Here is an 18,642-nt window from a genome sequence, read left to right as displayed (position 1 = left end):
AGAGGCCGTTAGCCCTTCTTAAATAAGAAGATTAGGGGGACAAGTTACACACAATGTAACAAGAGTGAAAAGGTGCATATATTAGAAAAAGAAAAAATCACTCTATGGACCTGTTCAAAGAGTAAAGTTGTATGAATGATGTAACTCAGTTCACCAAAACTTGCTCAGAATCAAGGAGGGGAAAACTGGGGCGAGCCCCAGAAAAACCACCTCACAGCCCAATCATCGCATGAAGGGTAAACAGAAACATTATATCATTCCGTGTATGCTTTATATGTTGTAAAAAATGTTGACATTGAGCACTATAATAACTAGGTTGTTTTTTAGTCAAAGAACTAAGCAAACTTAACTTGCAGCTTGCGGTTTTCCCCTCCTTGATTCTGAGCAAGTTTTGGTGAACTGAGTTACATCATTCATACAACTTTACTCTTTGAACAGGTCCATAGAGTGATTTTTTCTTCTTCTTAAATAAGAGGCAGGAAGTGCTTCTGCATTAGTTTTTTGCAAGTCCTGTATGCTTAAAAAAAAAAATTTATTTATAACTTCTTACTTATTACACTCAAGAATGATATTTACAACTTAAATTCAGATCAATTACTACATAATAGAAATAAAGATCAAATAAAGGAAAAAACAATTCGTATATTTAGTCCACAATATTGTGAGATAAATTATCAGGAAATTAAACCTACATTGAAATTAACATACATCATGAGGAAGTGGTAAAATTCTGCGTTACCTAAAGCCAGTAACAGCTGGGTTCAAAAAACAGATTAGTCTTAGGCTGATAGGTAATAAAACATTTTACTGGGAATTTTAACAAAAAAATTCCTCCCAAGGCCAGAATCCATGGCCTTAATGCCAAAAATTCCTTTCTCCACCTCTGGGATTTTTGAGCCATGTCAGGAAAAATACGTACTTTAGAGCCCATAAACTGGTCATTTAAATGCCGAAAATACAATCGCAATATATTCCCTTTATTTGATTTTACTCGCTTTTAAGTGTTTTAAAATGTATTTCTTTCTTTTTTAAAAATTATTTATTTATCGAATTTGCAATAAAATACAAGTAAAACACTTGTTACAGAAAAAACAGAAAAGGTACATTGGACATAGGAAATTATAATTGTAACATACAAATATTTCTTTCTTAGACCACCATTAATCAAGAGAGATCCAATTTTCCCATGGAGGGGATTCCATAAAGAAAAATAAAGATTAAGAAAGCAGTATGCGATTAACTAACCCATATATCTTATATCCAGTTAAGCTTATAAATCACTAGCAATCTTCTTAAGGTCTAGAAAGGCATGTCATGTGAAGGTACAAAGAAGGTGTACTTAACCCCCAAATATGGAATCAAACATTTACATGGGTAAGCCAATAAAAGAGGACCCCAATTTTTTAGCTTCATCTCGCATAATAAGAAATTCTTTTCTTCGCTCTTCTGTAGTGTTTGAAATAGCTGGGTAAATCCGAATTCTTTCCCCAGAAAAAGTCACTTCTGAATTTCGAAAGTAAAGCTTCGTCACAGAGTTCAAATCCTGCTCAAATACAAAGGATACTAATAATATTGCCCTTTCCTTTACTTCAGTGCACTTTCTCTCCTTTTACAAAAGCGTAGCTCAGTTTTTAGCACCAGCTGGAGCGATAACAGCTCCAGCGCTCATAGAATTCCACAGCCGGCGCTAAAAAACATGCTATTCTTTTGTAAAATAAAAAAAGGGTGGGTGGCTAATTGTGAAGAATTCATTTGAAACGAAATTCATCTGACAACTCCTGAAACATCTTTAGTGTGCAATAAAAATTGTTAATTGTGAATGGTAACCTGGTGTGACAGTCTCTTTCTTGCTGGTGTCTCACTGGGTATCCTGTATGCACCCAGAAGTTCTTTAAAATCTCAGTAACGAATTGACGGAAATGAACCTTGTCCTAGGAGATTCCAATTTTTTACCAGAACAGACCACTGTGACATTAGATCGGTTTCTGTGTGACTGGGACAAGGTTGCGCTGAAGCTAGGGGGCGCAACAATAGTATCTCTCCTGAGCCCTTCAGTCATGGGCCCTGATCAAGCTGAGGTCCTTCACGTGGCAGTGCAGAGCATTAACACTAGGCCACTGGCAGGGCCAGTGTTAGACATTCAGGGGCCCAGGACAGAAACTGAGGGGACAGCCTGAAAGCCTATGCCTCCTTCAGCTTGAGGCAGGCTTGGGGCATCCCATGGTATGGGGACCCATGGTAATTGCCCAGTTTTACTCACCCCCTAATGCCAGCCATAGCCACTGGCCAGTCTTACCTCAGTCAGTGCTTTTATCTTGTTGTTTCTGTGGAGGGAAATACGTTCATTAATCATGGCTCACGGTATCTGTATGATTTTTTTTTTTTTAATCTACTATAATAAAACCCTAATCACGCATGCGCACTCATACCGCCATGTTCTGTGATCCCTGATCTGTAGGTCCGTTGCCGGCAAGAGAGCGCATGCATGCTAGAAGACACCAGGACTCTTCCTTCCGAGCACCAGCCATGCTGACCGGCTTCAGCCCCACGGGCCTCTCATGGAGCCCACCTTCCTGCCCAGCATGGATGGCGACGGTGGCAGCAATGCCGAGAGCAGGCCAGCACCAGGGTGACTTGAGGCGGCTGTCAGATTGAGGCGCGCGTGGCGGCTGTCGGCACGTGCAGGCCGCAGCGTCTTGAGGCGGCTGTCGGCACGTGCAGGCAGTTGAGCTGTGGCGAAGTCGGATGCTGGACAGGGGGAGCAGGTAAAGGGTGCTGCTGGACAGGGAGAACATGAAAGAGGTGCTGCTGGACAGGGGGGAAAAACAGGAAGGGAGGCCTACTGCTGGACAGGGGGAGCAGGGAAGAGGTGCTGTTGGACAGGGGGGGATGTAACAGGAAGGGAGGCCTACTGCTAGACAGGGGGAGCAGGGAAGAGGTGCTGCTGGACGGGGGGTAAAAGAAAGGGAGAAGGCCTACTGCTGAACAGGGGGAGCAGGGAAGAGATGCTGCTAGACAGGGAGGAGGTAAAAGGAAGGGAGAGGGGCTGCTGCTGGACAGGGGGAGCAGTGAAGGGGTGGTGGTGGACACAGGGGAGGTAAAACAAAGGGAGAAGGGCTGCTGCTGGACAGGGGGAGCAGTGAAGGGGTGGTGGTGGGCAGCCGAGGAGAGACAGAAAGAAAGACAGACAGCGAGAGGGAGAGAGACAGAAAGAAAGACAGACAGATATAAATTCTAGCACCCGTTAAAGTAACGGGGTATAAGACTAGTACTCAATAAAGGAAAGACGCAGGTAGTACATGAAAACTGAAGTCCAAGTCTAGTGTGGCTGATACAGAATACTAACTGTGTGCCAGTTAAAATAAAAACCCTCAATTCGGCTTGATAAAAGGGGGCCTATAAGCGCAATCACCTACGCTAGTTCAAACTGTTGTCTACTGTATAGCTGATAGCATTCTATAACCTGCACCTGTAGGTGCTAAGCATGACTCACCCATCCCCTCCCAGGTCTATGGTCCCTTACAGTTGTGCACTACGGATTTTGTGTGTATAATTCAAAGAATCTCAACTAAGGATAGTTATGATCGCTGCTGCCAATTACTGCCAGATAATTATAGCAGCTAATTATTATATTGTTACATGCACAACTGGCAGTATTCTATGTCTTGCATACACAACTTTATCTGCTAAGCGTCTTGTGGCTGAGTATCTCTGCTGGGCATCCCATCCTTGATCTGTCCTACTTCTACCCTGGTGCTATACAGATTCTATTATAATATACAGAGAATTGTTTAACCAAACAATTCACAAATATGCACAGGATTTCTACATGTAACAGCTAAAGTTGCATGTGCAAATTTGGCTATGCAGTTAAATTGAACACAAATTAATTGTTTAACAAGCCAATCAGTGCCAATAATTAGCCACGAACAAGCAATTATTTGCGCACACAACTTTCTAAATATATTCTAAAAAGTGGTGCATGCTAATGCATGGATCTCCAAAGGGGGTGTGGCCACAGAAGGGGCATAGATGGGTTGTGGGCATTTCTAAAAAAAATACACGCACTGTTATAGAATACACCCTATCTGCAAAGAATTTAGGCGTGGGCATTTACACCAAGTTTTAGGTGGCATAAATGGTTGCCCTAAATTTTAGTCGCGGGGCCGGCCACTACACGTATACTGTAACGCATGCCTAACTTTAGGCACCGTTTAGAGCAGTGGTCTCAAACTCATGGCCCAGGGGCCACATGCAGCCCACCAGGTACTATTAAGAGGCCCTCGGTATATTTATCATAATCATAAAAGTAAAATAAAAGTTTCTTGATCATATGTCTCTTTAACTATAAATTACAATATTATTATTAAGACTTAATAATAAAAGGAAAGATGTATAAACTATAGAGAGTTTTACCTCATACAAAATTGTCATTTCTTTAATAAGACATTAACTATTTTTTCTGAAGCTCTCCAAGTACCTACAAATCCAAAATGTGGCCCTGCAAAGGGTTTGAGTTTGAGACCACTGGTTTAGAGAATAGCTCTAAGTATATGTGGGTGTTCTGCATCAGTTTTTCCGGTACCATTTATATAGTCCATAGTGCTGGATTATAGAGAACTTATGTGTAGTGCTGTTGAAAAGCCACAGATAGGGAGTTGCTAAATATATAAGCCTTTCTGAATACAATAGGTACAGACATAATTATTTGTCCTCCAGACTGAATAAATAGGTAATTATTGCCTCTCTTGATTATTATCTAAATTGCCTGTCTTGATTATTATCTCAATTGTGAGAGTAAAACAAACATATTGGAGTGTGTGCGTTTTTAATGTCCTGATAGTACCCAAGGGAAGAAATGACTGCTGCACGTGTCTGAGGAAGATGATTTCCAAATCCATTCCTTGCAGTCCGCTCCCCACTTTCTGCTTCCCTCCCTCTGATGCAAATTAAGTGTTTCAAACTGGACAGAGACTCTGTCCACAGCTCCAGTGCTAGTTTCCCAGTCGGCAGAGCATGGGGTGCCTCTGAGCCCTTTAGCTAACTACAAGAAAGATTTCCAGAAGCATGTCAGGGAAGCAAGCAAGGATCTATCCAAACCGAGACTTTGCTTTGAAATTAATAACAGGCCTGACGGTTCAGTAGTCAATATGGGATTAAAGCAAGAGAACACCAGGTTATATAATACCATTACGTTGCTGCTACTTTCCTTTTTCATTTGGGGTAAGTTTGAGGGTTTTGTTTTTTTTTCTGTCTGTCTTGACTGCTGGGTTTACAATCCTGTGACAAAAGGATTTTTAACATCATTTTGGATTGACGTGATTAAGTGATTTTATTTACATGTGTGGGTAAAAGTAATTGTGTCCTTAATAAACCCTGAGAGGAGACAATTTAGCATGTACTGTACTATAAAACTTCCTAGCATTTGTGTATATGATACTAAAGTGCACTTGTTAAATTGATTTAATTTCTTATATGCCCAATGGGTCAGAAAAACTTGGGGAACCTGTGGTCATCTTTCAGCCGAACACTTGCATTCAGTGTGTAACAGGTAGAGGGGGTGAATGTACACATGTGAGTTTGCGTATAATTATAGATGCACAGATGTACGTAGTGAATAAAAGATTAACTCTACTTGGTAATGATCACATAGAAGATTTTCTACAGGCAGGGATGTTTTGCAGAATTCTGCTTCATTCACTTCACTCCAGTGTTACCCAGAATAAATTCAGGCTGGAATACTTTCTTGTCTTCTCTGCAAAAAAGACATAATCCCAATCTGTTACTACAATGCATGCATTTCAGAAGTAACATTCCTTTCCAAGACCAAAATCTTTCTTTAGATATTGTGGATTTGTTTTGAATTCTGAGCAATTCTTAAAATATTTGAAGAGTGGGGTAACCTGCAGGGCTCCTTTTACTAAGCTGCGCTAGCGTTTTTAGCGCACGCTACAATGCCGTGCGCACCAGATGCTAATGCCTCCATTGAGCTGGCGTTACTTTTACCACGTAGCGTGGGGTTTAGCGCGTGCTAATCTGCTGCGCGCGCTAAAAACGTTACCGCAGCTTAGTAAAAGAAGCCCTAAATGAAGACTGTAGCAATCTATTCAAGTTTCTAAGTTTATTTTATCTTTGATATACCGCATTAGGCAAAACAGTTTACAAGATAATAATTCTCAGGATAATGATATGTACAGTAAACCAGGAAAAAAATCCACGAGAGGAAAGCTGTACCAGTATATGATGCATATATAATTTTTTGATGGTGGGAGGACTGAAAATAGGGCAATGCCTGAACTCGAGAGTCCAAATTTAAATTTGGTGTATTCTGTTAGGATGAGAATTCAAGTTGTATTTTGTTGTATTCTATTAGGGTATTTTCCGAGTTCTTGTATGTTGCGCTAGTGATTTTAGCACACACTTAGCGTGCACTAGATGCTAACGCCTCCATTGAGCTGGCGTTAGATTTTCCACGTAGCGCAGGGGGTTAGCGTGCACTAAAAATGCTACTGCAGCTTAGTAAAAGGAGCCCAAAGTGAATAAGGGCTGATCCCTGGCTAGCAGCCTTCCCTTTCTGCTAGGTTCCTGGAATAAGCAACACTATCTTTTGGGGGATCCCTCCAGACATTAGCAAACCGCAGTGAACTGCTCCGACCATGTTTTCCATTAATTATCATGTTTTAAAAAAATATATTTTCACTTGACTTGTGCTAATGAAATCATGGGAAATAAAGTTTAAGTTCTGTTGGCGATGAAGGATTTTAAATTCTTTACAATATCAATATCTCTGTTTCTTGGCTCTGTAGCTTAAACTACAAAATCAAGAGTATTACTAGGTCTCTCTTGCTTTTGCACTTAAAAATGTTTTATTTTTTAATACCTTTCTTTTGGAATAGGTATGCAGACCTTCTTCCTTTCCCCACCCCTGCTGCCCAGTTTGTGAAAAGCTCCTGTCGGTGTATTCGCGCTCTCTGCCTGCCCGGATCTCTGAGGAGAATCGTACAATCACCTAAATTGTTGGTGGGAGTGGCTAAGTAGGGGGCACTTATAAGGGCTACACTTTGCAGTCTTATTACAACAAAAGCCCTTCAATTCCTGTTGGCAGTGTTGCAGCTAAAAAACCTTGGGAAAACTCACTCTCTTGCTCTTTGAAAATTGTTTACACTAGCTGTGAAAATGCCCTTGCAAGTAGTTGTTTTTGGATGATTAGTGTTGCAATATCAGTGCCCTTAACTTAGCCTATTCTCAAAAAATGTAAATCTTGCTACCCTCTTTATAATCATTAATTCTTATTATGTTTTTCCTTCCTTATATTAAAGTTCCTGTAAACCGTGCCGAGCTCTATCTTTATAGAGAGGATGCGGTATATAAACTTAAGGTTTGGTTTAGTTTAGTTTAATTTGACTTGCAGCATGTGTTGCATGGTAAAACCTTCTGGTGTAAGGCATGATCATATTCGGTTGCTTTGGGCTCAGAATGTTGTTCTTGGTCTATGAAGCACTTATGGGTTTTTTTATTTTTAAGGTCTGATTTTCTTCCTGGTTTTTTTTTTGGAGGGGGGAGGGTGGCTACAGCTCAGTTGGAAAGAGCCTTTGTTGGATTGTAGCATTATAGGCCTTTAAATTATAACGGTTCTCTTCCACCATCAGTTTTTATATCCCTATGGCCACCAGATGTCACTATTACATGACTTCTTACTCAGGAACTATGATTGCTACCGCAACCCAGCCCGGCAGCACACATTGCCACTAAACCACCAGGTCAGCCCAAACACCTGATTTTGAGGGAAAAAAACAACATACAGGCAGGCATGGAGTATCCTGTGACTTGGATTGCAATCTGTCTTGAGGTGGTTTCACTTTATTTTTGCTTGCTTTTGTTCAGTGCTTTCAGTTCTCCTTAACTTTTCCTCTTTTTCTCCTACTTTGCATTTCTTAAAACTTCAGCTTGAAGAGGGGAGCTGCGGGCAGTCTTTGTTGTCGGTAGCCATGGCTACCAGTTGAAAGGGCAAAGCAGTTGGCTTCTTATTTTCGTAAAAGGTTGCAGCACCACTGACAAAGTAGAATCTGTGTGCATGCACAGTTAAGTTGGAAAGATAGCTGGTTAGAACGTAAAATACTCCCCACACTGAGGTATTTTTATTGATTTTCTACATATCCATCTTTTCAGGATAGGATGGTTCTTCCTTAGTTTCTGTAGTAGTCTGTCTTTGGTTGCTTGGTTGTCTGTCTTTGGTTGCTTAGGAATGTGAAGACACCATCAGAGCACAGCAACGCCATATAGATCAGATCCATATTATGACATCACAAATAGACAAAAGGATAAAGGCCCCCTTTTATCAAGCCATGTGGGGATGGGTGCAATGTGCAAATTTTATGTCCCTCTAACACTCCAAAACACTTCTCTGATCTACCCAATTTCAACTACCTATTACCCACTGATCCTGCACCCGCCTGACCCCTTGCACAGCACTGTGACAGGAAGAGAGGAGAAGATGGGAAGGAAGAAAGGGGAGATAGAGAAGTGGAGTGTCTAATGCACACCCATGATCACCGCCCCTCATCTTCCCCAACAACAAAAAATGTTGGTGTAACTCTCTTGTATCTTTACTTCCTCTTAACAATAAACACATTTCCAAGAAAAAAAAAAAACCACAGAGAAAAGTTTCAAATACAGCTCTTTTGCCAGGGCATTCTAACACAATGGTTTCTGTACAAGATGAAATACTTCTTGCCTTACTTTTTAATCTCAAGCCACTAAGGTAAAAGCTCTGACATTCAGAGGAATTCTATGAGCATCAGTGCTATAACCGCAGTAGCCAGCGATTTATTTATTTTTTTTTAAACCCTCTAAAGCAACTTGATAAAAGGGGACCAAAGTGACCAAAATCTTAATATGGTGGAGCAGCTCCATTAGTGGGAAATGCTGAGCGAGTCTCTGGTCTTCAGAAGATATGATAGATGAGTAGGGCAGAAAGGGTAATAGAGAAAGGAACTAGGACTAGAGGCTAGACTAAAATGGTTAGGGCTCTTCAGCTTGGAAAAGAGATAGCTGGGGGAGATATGATTGAAGTCTACAAAATCCAGAGTGGAGTAGAATGGTTACAAGTGGATCGATTTTTCACTCCATCAAAAATGACAAAGACTAGGGGACACTCGATGAAGTTACAGGGAAATACTTATAAAACCAATAGGAGGGAATATTTTTTCACTCAGAGAATAGTTAAGCTCTGGAACGCGTTGTCAGAGGTTGTGATAAAAGCGGATAACGTATCTGGTTTTAAGAAAGGTTTGGACAAATTCCTGGAGGAAAAGTCCATAGGCGGCTATTGAGAAAGACATGGGGAAGCTACTGCTTGCCCTGGTTCGGTAGCATGGGTTTTGGCCAGGTACTAGTGACCTGTGTTGGCCACCGTGAGAACGGGCTACTGGTCTGACCCAGTAAGGCTATTCTTATGTTCTTACATTAGATCTTATAGCCTGCAATTATCATCATTGTTTCTCTTAGAACTAGAACCTTTCCTTAAAAGGGTTTTGCATACCCTCAACTGGTGGAAACTAGATATTGAATATCCAAAGGGGTGTACAAGAGCAAATCACTCTTTATGCTAAAAAGTAAATTTACCCTAGCAGTGGGGGGGGGGGGGGCTCCCTCTAAAGATATGACAGTCATGGTGGAGGATGTGCCATGATGAAATGCTGCTGTGACAATCTGTTACACAGTTGGTTGAGCAGCCAAGTTCTGTTGGACCCACCCACTTACAGTATAGGGGCCATGAAATAGATTTGTGGACCCATGCTTAGAGATGCTCATTATGTTGATCACTTTTACTACTACTACTTATCACATATAGCGCTGAAAGGCGTACGCAGCGCTGTAAATTTGACTTTTATAGACAGTCCCTGCTCAGAAGAGCTTACAATCTAACGACAGATAGACACGACATATAGGACAGGGGATGCAGAACCACGTCTATTCCCTTCAGTGGGCCACACACTTTGCACACTTTGCCACAGCTCTGAATTACCCATGAACATTTCGTGTCTGCTTTGTGTAAGGGTACTTTATCTGTGGGAAATAAAGCTTGTAGAGTTGAATGTTCAATTTGTATTATATTTTCCTCCTCCTCTCCAAAACAGACTGCTGGCATAGCCTCCTTATAGTACACCTATAAGTATGTATCTTGTGAACCAATATACATATTGTATGCAGGCAATATTCAAATAGGAAATTTATATACATAGATGGTCCTGAAAATGTACCCTCCATGTTGAATCGCTAGTTGAAAGTCCTACAACTATGCTGTTCAAATCCTTTAGACCAGTGATTCCCAACCCAGTCCTGGAGGAACACCAGGCCAATCGGGTTTTCAGGCTAGCCCTAATGAATATGCATGAGAGAGATTTGCATATGATAGAAGTGATAGGAATGCAAATTTGCTTCATGCATATTCATTAGGGCTAGCCTGAAAACCCAATTGGCCTGGTGTTCCTCCAGGACAGGGTTGGGAACCACTGCTTTAGACAGAGCATACTGTGACTGGAGGTAACTTTTTTTTAACACGTTGAATACTGGTATATGCCTTTATGCAATACTAGGGATAAACCAGATATTACAATTACATTGAAGTTTGCGAATCGTATGTGTGTAATTTTATAAAATAGGCATAAACCAGAACATTCCAACGCATGTCACTGTGTGTATTTGTGTGTTGTAATCCCTGGGGAAATTTTTTTAAAGCCCTTGTATATTTATAAAATTATCTCCAATAAGGCCACTTTTCAATTCTTTTTTGTTTTTGTTTAAATTAGGAAGTGTCCATTACAGAGCCACCTGCTTTCTACCAATAACAACTGAAAGGTATATTGTAAATCTTTGGCTTCTGATGATTAGTGGAGGCTAGAATAAAAGAAATTTCTGATCTTCGCTTAATCTCTACTGTAGAGTTATCAGTACATAATAGGTGTGAAATATATAAATGCCCAGACACTAGTGTCAAAAGACATTCTGTAGGTCAGTGGTTCCCAACCCTGTCCTGGAGGAACACCAGGCCAATTGGGTTTTCAGGCTAGCCCTAATGAATATGCATGAAGCAAATTTGCATGCCTATCACTTCCATCATATGCAAATCTCTCTCATGCATATTCATTAGGGCTAGCCTGAAAACCCGATTGGCCTGGTGTTCCTCCAGGACAGGGTTGGGAATCACTGCTGTAGGTAACTAAGCTGGAGAATGTCTCTTGAAAACTGTTCCGTTATCTGTACATAAAACTGGAGTCCACGAGATATCTGCTTTTCCTGTATTTTTCCTGATCCTGCAAAGAGAGGTCACTCTCATCAAAATATCTTGTTGCTAATTTCTTAACTGTTTTTTAGTCTCTTTGAAATTCACCTGTATTTCATAAACAGAAAATATAATTTATTTTCTGATATGTTTGTCTTATATTTTTTTATCTTCTTTAAACCATCTAATTTCCTTTTCCTTTGGTTGATAATAGGGTTGATGGGAAGGTCTCTCTGCTGAAACCTAAGCTCACTTTAGTGCAGGGGTGTCAAAGTCCCTCCTTGAGGGCCTCAATCCAGTCGGGTTTTCAGGATTTCCCCAATGAATATGCATGAGATCTATTAGCATACAATGAAAGCAGTGCATGCAAATATATCTCATACATATTCATTGGGGAAATCCTGAAAATCCGACTGGATTGTGGCCCTTGAGGAGGGACTTTGACACCCCTGCTTTAGTGTCTATCTTCTCCCAATGGGGATGTTCTCTTACCCAATTTGATTTTAAACATGTCACCTTTACCCTTGCAGATTTCTGACAAATGGAAATCTTGAACCTGAGGTAAAAAAAAAAAATAAAAAATAAAAATATATATATATAAGGGCCCTTCACATACAGAGATTTCATGAAAGCTACAGGTGTCAAAGACTTAACTGTATAACTCTTCAGTGCCTTAGACAAGCTTAGTAAGTAGGAGCAGCCGGAAAATTTTTCTTGTGTCGTTGACATTTTTTTTATCATGGGAGGTCTTCTATAAATGAGTTGGGCACCCAAATTTGGAAATAAAGATTTACACCAACTGAAACCTGATATAAATCCTTGCATGTAAATTAGGCATGAATCCCCCAATATTCTATAATAGTGCACAACAAAGATGAAAATGTTATAATACCCTTGTATTACTCTATGGTACAGCTGCAACCTGAATACTATGCGCAGCTCTGGTCGCTGTATCTCAAAAAAGATATAGCAGAATTAGAAAAGGTACAAAGAACGGTATGAAAATGATAAAAGATTTGGGACAACTTCCCTATCAGGAAAGGCTAAAGTGGCTAGAGCTCTTCAGCTTGGAGAAGCTAAGGCTCAGGGGGTGATATGATAGAGGTCTATTAAATATTGAGTGGAGTGTAAAGGGTAGATGTGAAACGCTTGTTCACTCTTTCCAAAAATACTAGGACAAGGGAACATGTGATGAAGCTACTAAGTAGTCGATTTTAAACAAATGAGAGAACATATTTCTTCACACAATATGTAATTAAAGTCTGGAATTTGTTGCCGGAGAATGTAGTAAAATCTGTTAGCTTAGCGGGGTTTAAAAAAAGGTTTAGATAATTTCCTAAAGAGAAGTCCATAAGCCATTATTGAGATGGCTTGTAGAAATCCACTGCTTATTCTTAGGATAAGCAGCATAAAATCTGTTTTACTACTTTGAATCTAGCTAGGTACTTGGGACCTGGGTTGGCCACTGTTGGAGACAGGATACTGGGCTTGATGGACCTTCAGTCTGTCCCAGTATGGCCTTATCTATAGTGAATGCCCCTGACCTACTCATTCATTTCCCATAGCCATACCCCTCTTTTCAGTTGCGCACTAAGATTTACATGTATCTTATAGAAAAGTGTTATCACCAATAATTGATTGTTAGCACACAACTACTGATGCTAATTACTCAATTAAATTGCACATGCACATTATGTGTGTGCCCAAATGTGTGCACGGAGCTTTGACCACCATATTTAGAATCCTTAGGATAGTGGGTATGCTTTCAAAAGAATGCACACTCTTTATGAAAGAGTGTACACAGTGGCATAGTAAAGGGGGCGGACCGCCCCACGTGCCATCTTTGTGGGGGGCGCCGTTGCCAATACCTCTCCTCACTGTTCCCCGCATACCTCTTTAAATGTTCGCTGGCGTGAGCAGCATCTTCCATTTACTGCTCACGCCAGCATTGGCTCCTTTCTCATGTCACGTCCTGGTTGTGGGACCAGGACGTGACGTCCGAAGGGAGTCGAGGCCGGCGCACGCAGCAGGTGGCAGATGCTGCTCGCGTCGATGAACATTTCAAAAGGTACATGGGGCGGGGGCACCCAAGTGGCAGGGAAGAATGGGGGGCGCACAGGGCGGTGATGCCAGGCACCATCTCCCCAGGTGCCAACCTCCCTCGCTACGCCACTGAGAGCACACTTTTTTCCCAATAATATGTGCATGTACAAAGAATGTGCACTCTTGGAAAGAGTGTGCCATTTTCCCAAACAGAGTATTAATTTTTTTGAAAGAGTGCACAATATAACACAAATTTACATGCTTTTTTTCGCTCATTTTTGGATTGTAATGACCAGCAGCAGCATGGTATATGTCATTGACATTTCCCATGTCATTTGCAAACAACAGCACATCCCTAGTATCTGACATTCAACAGAGTAATATCATCACCTTTGCAAGAAAAGCACTCTTCTTAACAGAATTTTGTGTGTTCTGCCTGCTGATCACTATCCCAGTCTGTGTGATGCTTTATTAGTTCAATGTATACTGCTTAAAACATTTATTTTATTTTGGGGGGGCATACCTAAGGTGACCATACATCCCGTTTTGAACGGGACCATCCCGTTTTTGGATCCGCTGTCCCGTTGTCTCCACACAGCTTCGGGACGCCAAAATGTCCCGTTTTCAGGGAGTGTCCCGAAGCTGTGCGCGGGGACAACGGGACAGGCGATCGCTTCCTGTCCCTCCCTGCCGCACACAAAAATAAAGCCTCTCTACATGCCCGATTTAAACCTCCCCCCAAGTCTGCTGCCCTGCTTACCTCCCTGCTGCTAATCGCACCCAGAATCCTTCTTCCCAACTTCAATTCTGACGTCGGAGAGGACGTTCCGGGCCAGCCAGGCAGCAATTGGCTGGCCCAGAACATCCTCTCTGATGTCAGAATTGACATTAGCATTAGCAGGTTTTGATCAGTTTGTAGGTTCAGTTGGTAGTTTGCCTTCATAGTGGAGCCCATTTTCCACAGGAAAATCAAGTTAGAGGTCTCAAACACCAGTCCTCAAGGGCCACAAACCAGTCAGATTTTCATGAACGAGAGGGCACTCTCTAAAGTTGAAAGGGGATAGATTCCGTACCAACGTAAGGAAATTCTTCTTCACCCAGAGAGTGGTGGAAAACTGGAACGCTCTTCCGGAGTCTGTTATACGGGAAAACACCCTCCAGGGACTCAAGACAAAGTTGGACAAGTTCCTGCTAAACTGGAACGTACGCAGGTGAGGCTGGACTCATTTAAAGCACTGGTCTTTGACCTGAGGGCGGCCGCGTGAGCGGACTGCTGGGCAGGATGGAACCACTGGTCTGACCCAGCAGCGGCAATTCTTATGTTCTTATGATATTTAGTTAGTTATTTAATTTGTTTTCTGTGGGGAGTGTGTGGTGCAGTGGTTAAAGCTACAGCCTCAGCACCCTGCTCCTTGTGACCCTGGGCAAGTCACTTAATCCCCCATTGCCGCAGGTACAATAGATAGATTGTGAGCCCACTAGGACAGTCAGGGAATAATGCTTGAGTACCTGAATGTAAACCAGTTAGGCCACAGGTGTTAAAGTCAGTCCTCGAGGGCCGGAATCCAGTCGGGTTTTCAGGATTTCCCCAATGAATATGCATGAGATCTATGTGCATGCACTGCTTTCAATGCATATTCATTGGGGAAATCCTGAAAACCCGACTGGATTATGGCCCTCGAGGAGGGACTTTGACACCCCTGAGTTAGGCAATAAGTGGTATATAAATACTTAAATAAATAAATATCCCATTCTCCCCAAAGACCTCAGAAGGGTTATAGGTTGACATACATAATATACAGTTATACAGTCTCAGGTCTCAAGGATCTCCCCTATGAGGAACGACTGGGTAAGGTGCAGCTGTACTCACTCGAGGAACGCAGAGGGAGGGGAGACCTGATCGAGACGTTCAACTAGGTCACGGGCCGTATCGAGGTGGAAGAGGATCTCTTTTTCCTTAAAGGACCCACGGCACCAAGAGGGCATCCGTTGAAACTCAGGGGTGGGAAATCTCATGGCGACGCCAGAAAATATTTCTTCACCGAAAGGGTGGTTGACCGCTGGAATAATCTTCCACAACAGGTCATTGAGGCCAGCAGCGTGTCAGATTTTAAGAAAAGATGGGATTGGCATGTGGGATCTCTTCATGGGGTGGGCCATTAGTGTGGGCAGACTAGATGGGCCGTGGCCCTTTTCTGCCGCCATGTTCTATGTTTCTATGTTAACAGGTTACGATTTGTCATAGTTACAGTACAAGTATTTTGGCACAAGATTTTATCCTAATTCAACACATACTAGGGACCTAATACCAATATATATATCCTAATGTGACACATACAAAGGATTTTGTATCAATATACATGTCTTTGTAATCTATCAGTCGTGGGCGGGGGAGATAGGTGACGAGGTGTGCTTTTATTGCTTTTCTAAAGCCGAGGAGTCCTTCAAGGGATCTGATATCCCTAATGGACCTGCAGTGCAGACAAGAGGTTTACATGCAATGCAAGCAGTGAACATGCAGATCTATCTGCCACGTTTAGTGGGGGATGTCCTGAAAACCCAACCGGTTTGCAGTCCCTTAGGAAGCATAGTCAAATGCGCTCAAAGTACATTCTTTTCTCAAATACTGTCCATACATTTCCACTCAGAAGGATTCTGTTTAAAGCAGATACCTGCTCAGAGCCATTATGTGGGACAGCTGCTCAGCTACCTGTTATGGGTCTTCCCTACTGCTAAAGTCATTTTTACTGCCAGAAAATGGCTGATTTTTCTTTTTCTGAATTAATGGCCATGCCATTACGGACCATTGGGAGCCCTTACGGACAGCTATTTCATAAGCAGTAATAGTGTTTATGTGTTAATCCTGCACCAATCAGTTAGCATGCAGTGATGTGGCTGCTTTAAATTACTCACGTCGTCACAACCATTCTCCGCCCCACCTAGATATGTCCCTTCAGAGAAAAATAAATATTTTATGGCATGTGGTTTATTTTACCACAGGACGCACCAGCACATCCTGCGGTAAGCCATTTTAAGCTGTGGTAATAGTCCTAAATGCTGGAACCTCAGTGCACAAGTTACAGTATTCTATGTTTGACGCCTAAGTGTGTGATTCTTTTTATTTATGTTTTCATATGCCACAAGTAGTTTACATTCAGGTACTGAAGTATTTTCCCCTATCTGTCCTGGTGAGCTCACACTCAGCTGGGGAAATGCAGGATTAAGTGACTTGCCCAAGGTCACGAGGAACAGCATGGGATTTGAACTCACAACCTCAGGGTGCTGAGGCTATAGCTCTAACCACTGTGCCATACACTCCCCATATGTACAGCACCATTGCAGTTCTGCACTAAAGCACTTAGATGCTAACTTATAGCATAGCACCTAAGTAAAGTTAGGTGATTAACTTGAGGTGCACTATATAGAACAGGGGTCTCAAAGTCCCTCCTTGAGGGCCACAATCCAGTCGGGTTTTCAAGATTTCCCCAATGAATATGCATGAGATCTATGTGCCTGCACTACTTTCAATGCATATTCATTGGGGAAATTCTGAAAACCCGACTGGATTGCGGCCCTCAAGGAGGGACTTTGAGATCCCTGATATAGAATTACTCTGTATGTGTGTGTGTAAGTTGGGGAGGGGGCGGTTTCCAAAATACTAATTTTAATCCAAACATAGTGTGTGTGTAATTTTTTTTTTTAAGGAACAAAAACATAGGCCCAGATTCTATAAATGGTGCCTGAAATTATGCATCTAGATTGGCGTGCCTAGCCGATCAAGGTGCCTAGCTTCATTTTTTTTTTTTAATTAACTTAATTGGCACCATTAATGAACATATAAGCTCATAATAGATAACATTAAAATTAATTGGGTGGCAGGCACCTACGATTTCAGGTAGGCGCATAGTCCAAGGCATCTACACAGAAAGTGGGCAAGTACAGGGGACAGATCTTGGGTGTGTTTTGTGTGTAGGCACCTAAATTAGACTTGGGGGGGGGGGGGGGGGTAGATATTTAGGCCAAGAAAACCCTGGCATAAATAAGGGATGGCTAAGGTTTTGAAACTACCGGTGCCTAAGTCCAATTTAGACACCATTAGGCGTGATTCTGTAAATGGCACCTCACTAAAGATTGACGTATGCTGTGCACTACTTTCCTTGGCACCTATATTTTAGGTGCCGTTTATAGAATTAGAGCCTTACAGTATTTGTCTCTCCTTCTTACTGATTTATTATGACTTTCTGTTATCAAAGAGTCAAAATTCTGTTTCTGCCACAGGCCCACAAGGGCTACGGAGTCAATGTGCTAATTAAAAACATAACGGATTAATGGTATGAAAAATGGCTCTTTTTTCCCACCCTGGTTATTTCATCTTCCTGTTCTGTTGCCCGTTCATTGCTTGAGGTTGTAAGGCGAAGGTCAAGGAGTCAGGACATCAATAAACCCCTGTCATGCTCTAATGTACACAGATCACAGCTGAATATCTGGACTGTGTTTTCCAGGTGTCACCTTAAAAATGAACCATCCCTCTCAATCCTAAACCACTGACCAGAGAAAACAAAGGTCAGACTTCTGTCAAAAGAGTTAACCTTTTTTTTTTTTTTTTTTACAGTCTTGCAGGGCATGTAATATATATTTGTCTTTTCTGCTTTTTTTATCATTTTCCTTCATTTTGCTATATAGTCTTTATCTAAAAAGATGAAAAATTATTTTAAACCACAACTAGGTTTCCACTGCTGCCATTATTCTATTTGAGGCCCAGATGCACAAAAGCTTTCTGTGACAGTAAGACTCAGAGCAGTCTTACTGTCATGGAAAGCTGTCCTGCTGATGCGCAAAAAGGTTCTCCAAGGCCGCTACCGATCATAGTAGCAGCCACTGAGAACCCTATGCAAATGCACAGGGAGGGGTCTAAGATACTGATTGGCCTAGGCACCTAAGGCCCCTCCCAGGCTCAGGCCTGAACCAATCAAGACCTTAGGCCCTTCCCTATGCATCATGGGAGGTGCCTTAGGTGCCTGGACCAATCACAGCCTTAGGCAGGATGCACTGGGAAGGGAAAGGCCAGCCATTTTGAAGAGGCGGACTGAAGCAGAAGGGAGTGGGAATTCCTCCTGCCTATTGTCAGGTAAGGGTGTTCTCAGGCAGGAAGGGTGGACATCCCTCCTGCCGATTGTCATATGTTGGGGGAGGGGGCTCTCTGCTTGCCTCTGCTGTTGCTCTCCTGCCGGCTGAGCTGATCGTGGCAGGGAAATCCTCAATCAGCTGAGCCAGCAAGACTCCCCAAAGCTGCCCTCAGTTTTGGAGAGTCCTGC

The 18,642-nt window shown here is 42.1% G+C and overlaps 1 protein-coding gene across 2 annotated transcripts in view; it reads left to right on the top strand.

Annotated features, from left to right (window-relative positions):
- The first annotated feature begins 4,969 nt into the window (after nucleotides 1-4,969).
- Nucleotides 4,970-18,642, top strand: part of CRB2 (crumbs cell polarity complex component 2) — a 151,941-nt gene continuing 138,268 nt past the window's right edge. Inside the window, exon 1 of one of the 2 annotated variants that reach the window (XM_033961166.1) lies at nucleotides 4,970-5,223. In XM_033961166.1, coding sequence (XP_033817057.1) covers nucleotides 5,151-5,223 — 73 coding nt within the window. In that variant the 5' untranslated portion in view covers nucleotides 4,970-5,150. The remainder of the gene's footprint in view (nucleotides 5,224-18,642) is intronic. The other variant, XM_033961167.1, reaches the window with a different exon arrangement.

The sequence above is a fragment of the Geotrypetes seraphini genome, chromosome 10 (assembly GCF_902459505.1).
Source record: "Geotrypetes seraphini chromosome 10, aGeoSer1.1, whole genome shotgun sequence".
NCBI lineage: Eukaryota > Metazoa > Chordata > Amphibia > Gymnophiona > Dermophiidae > Geotrypetes > Geotrypetes seraphini.
The sequence above is the reverse complement of the archived record's forward strand: the minus strand, read 5'-3'. Positions and strand labels throughout refer to the sequence as shown.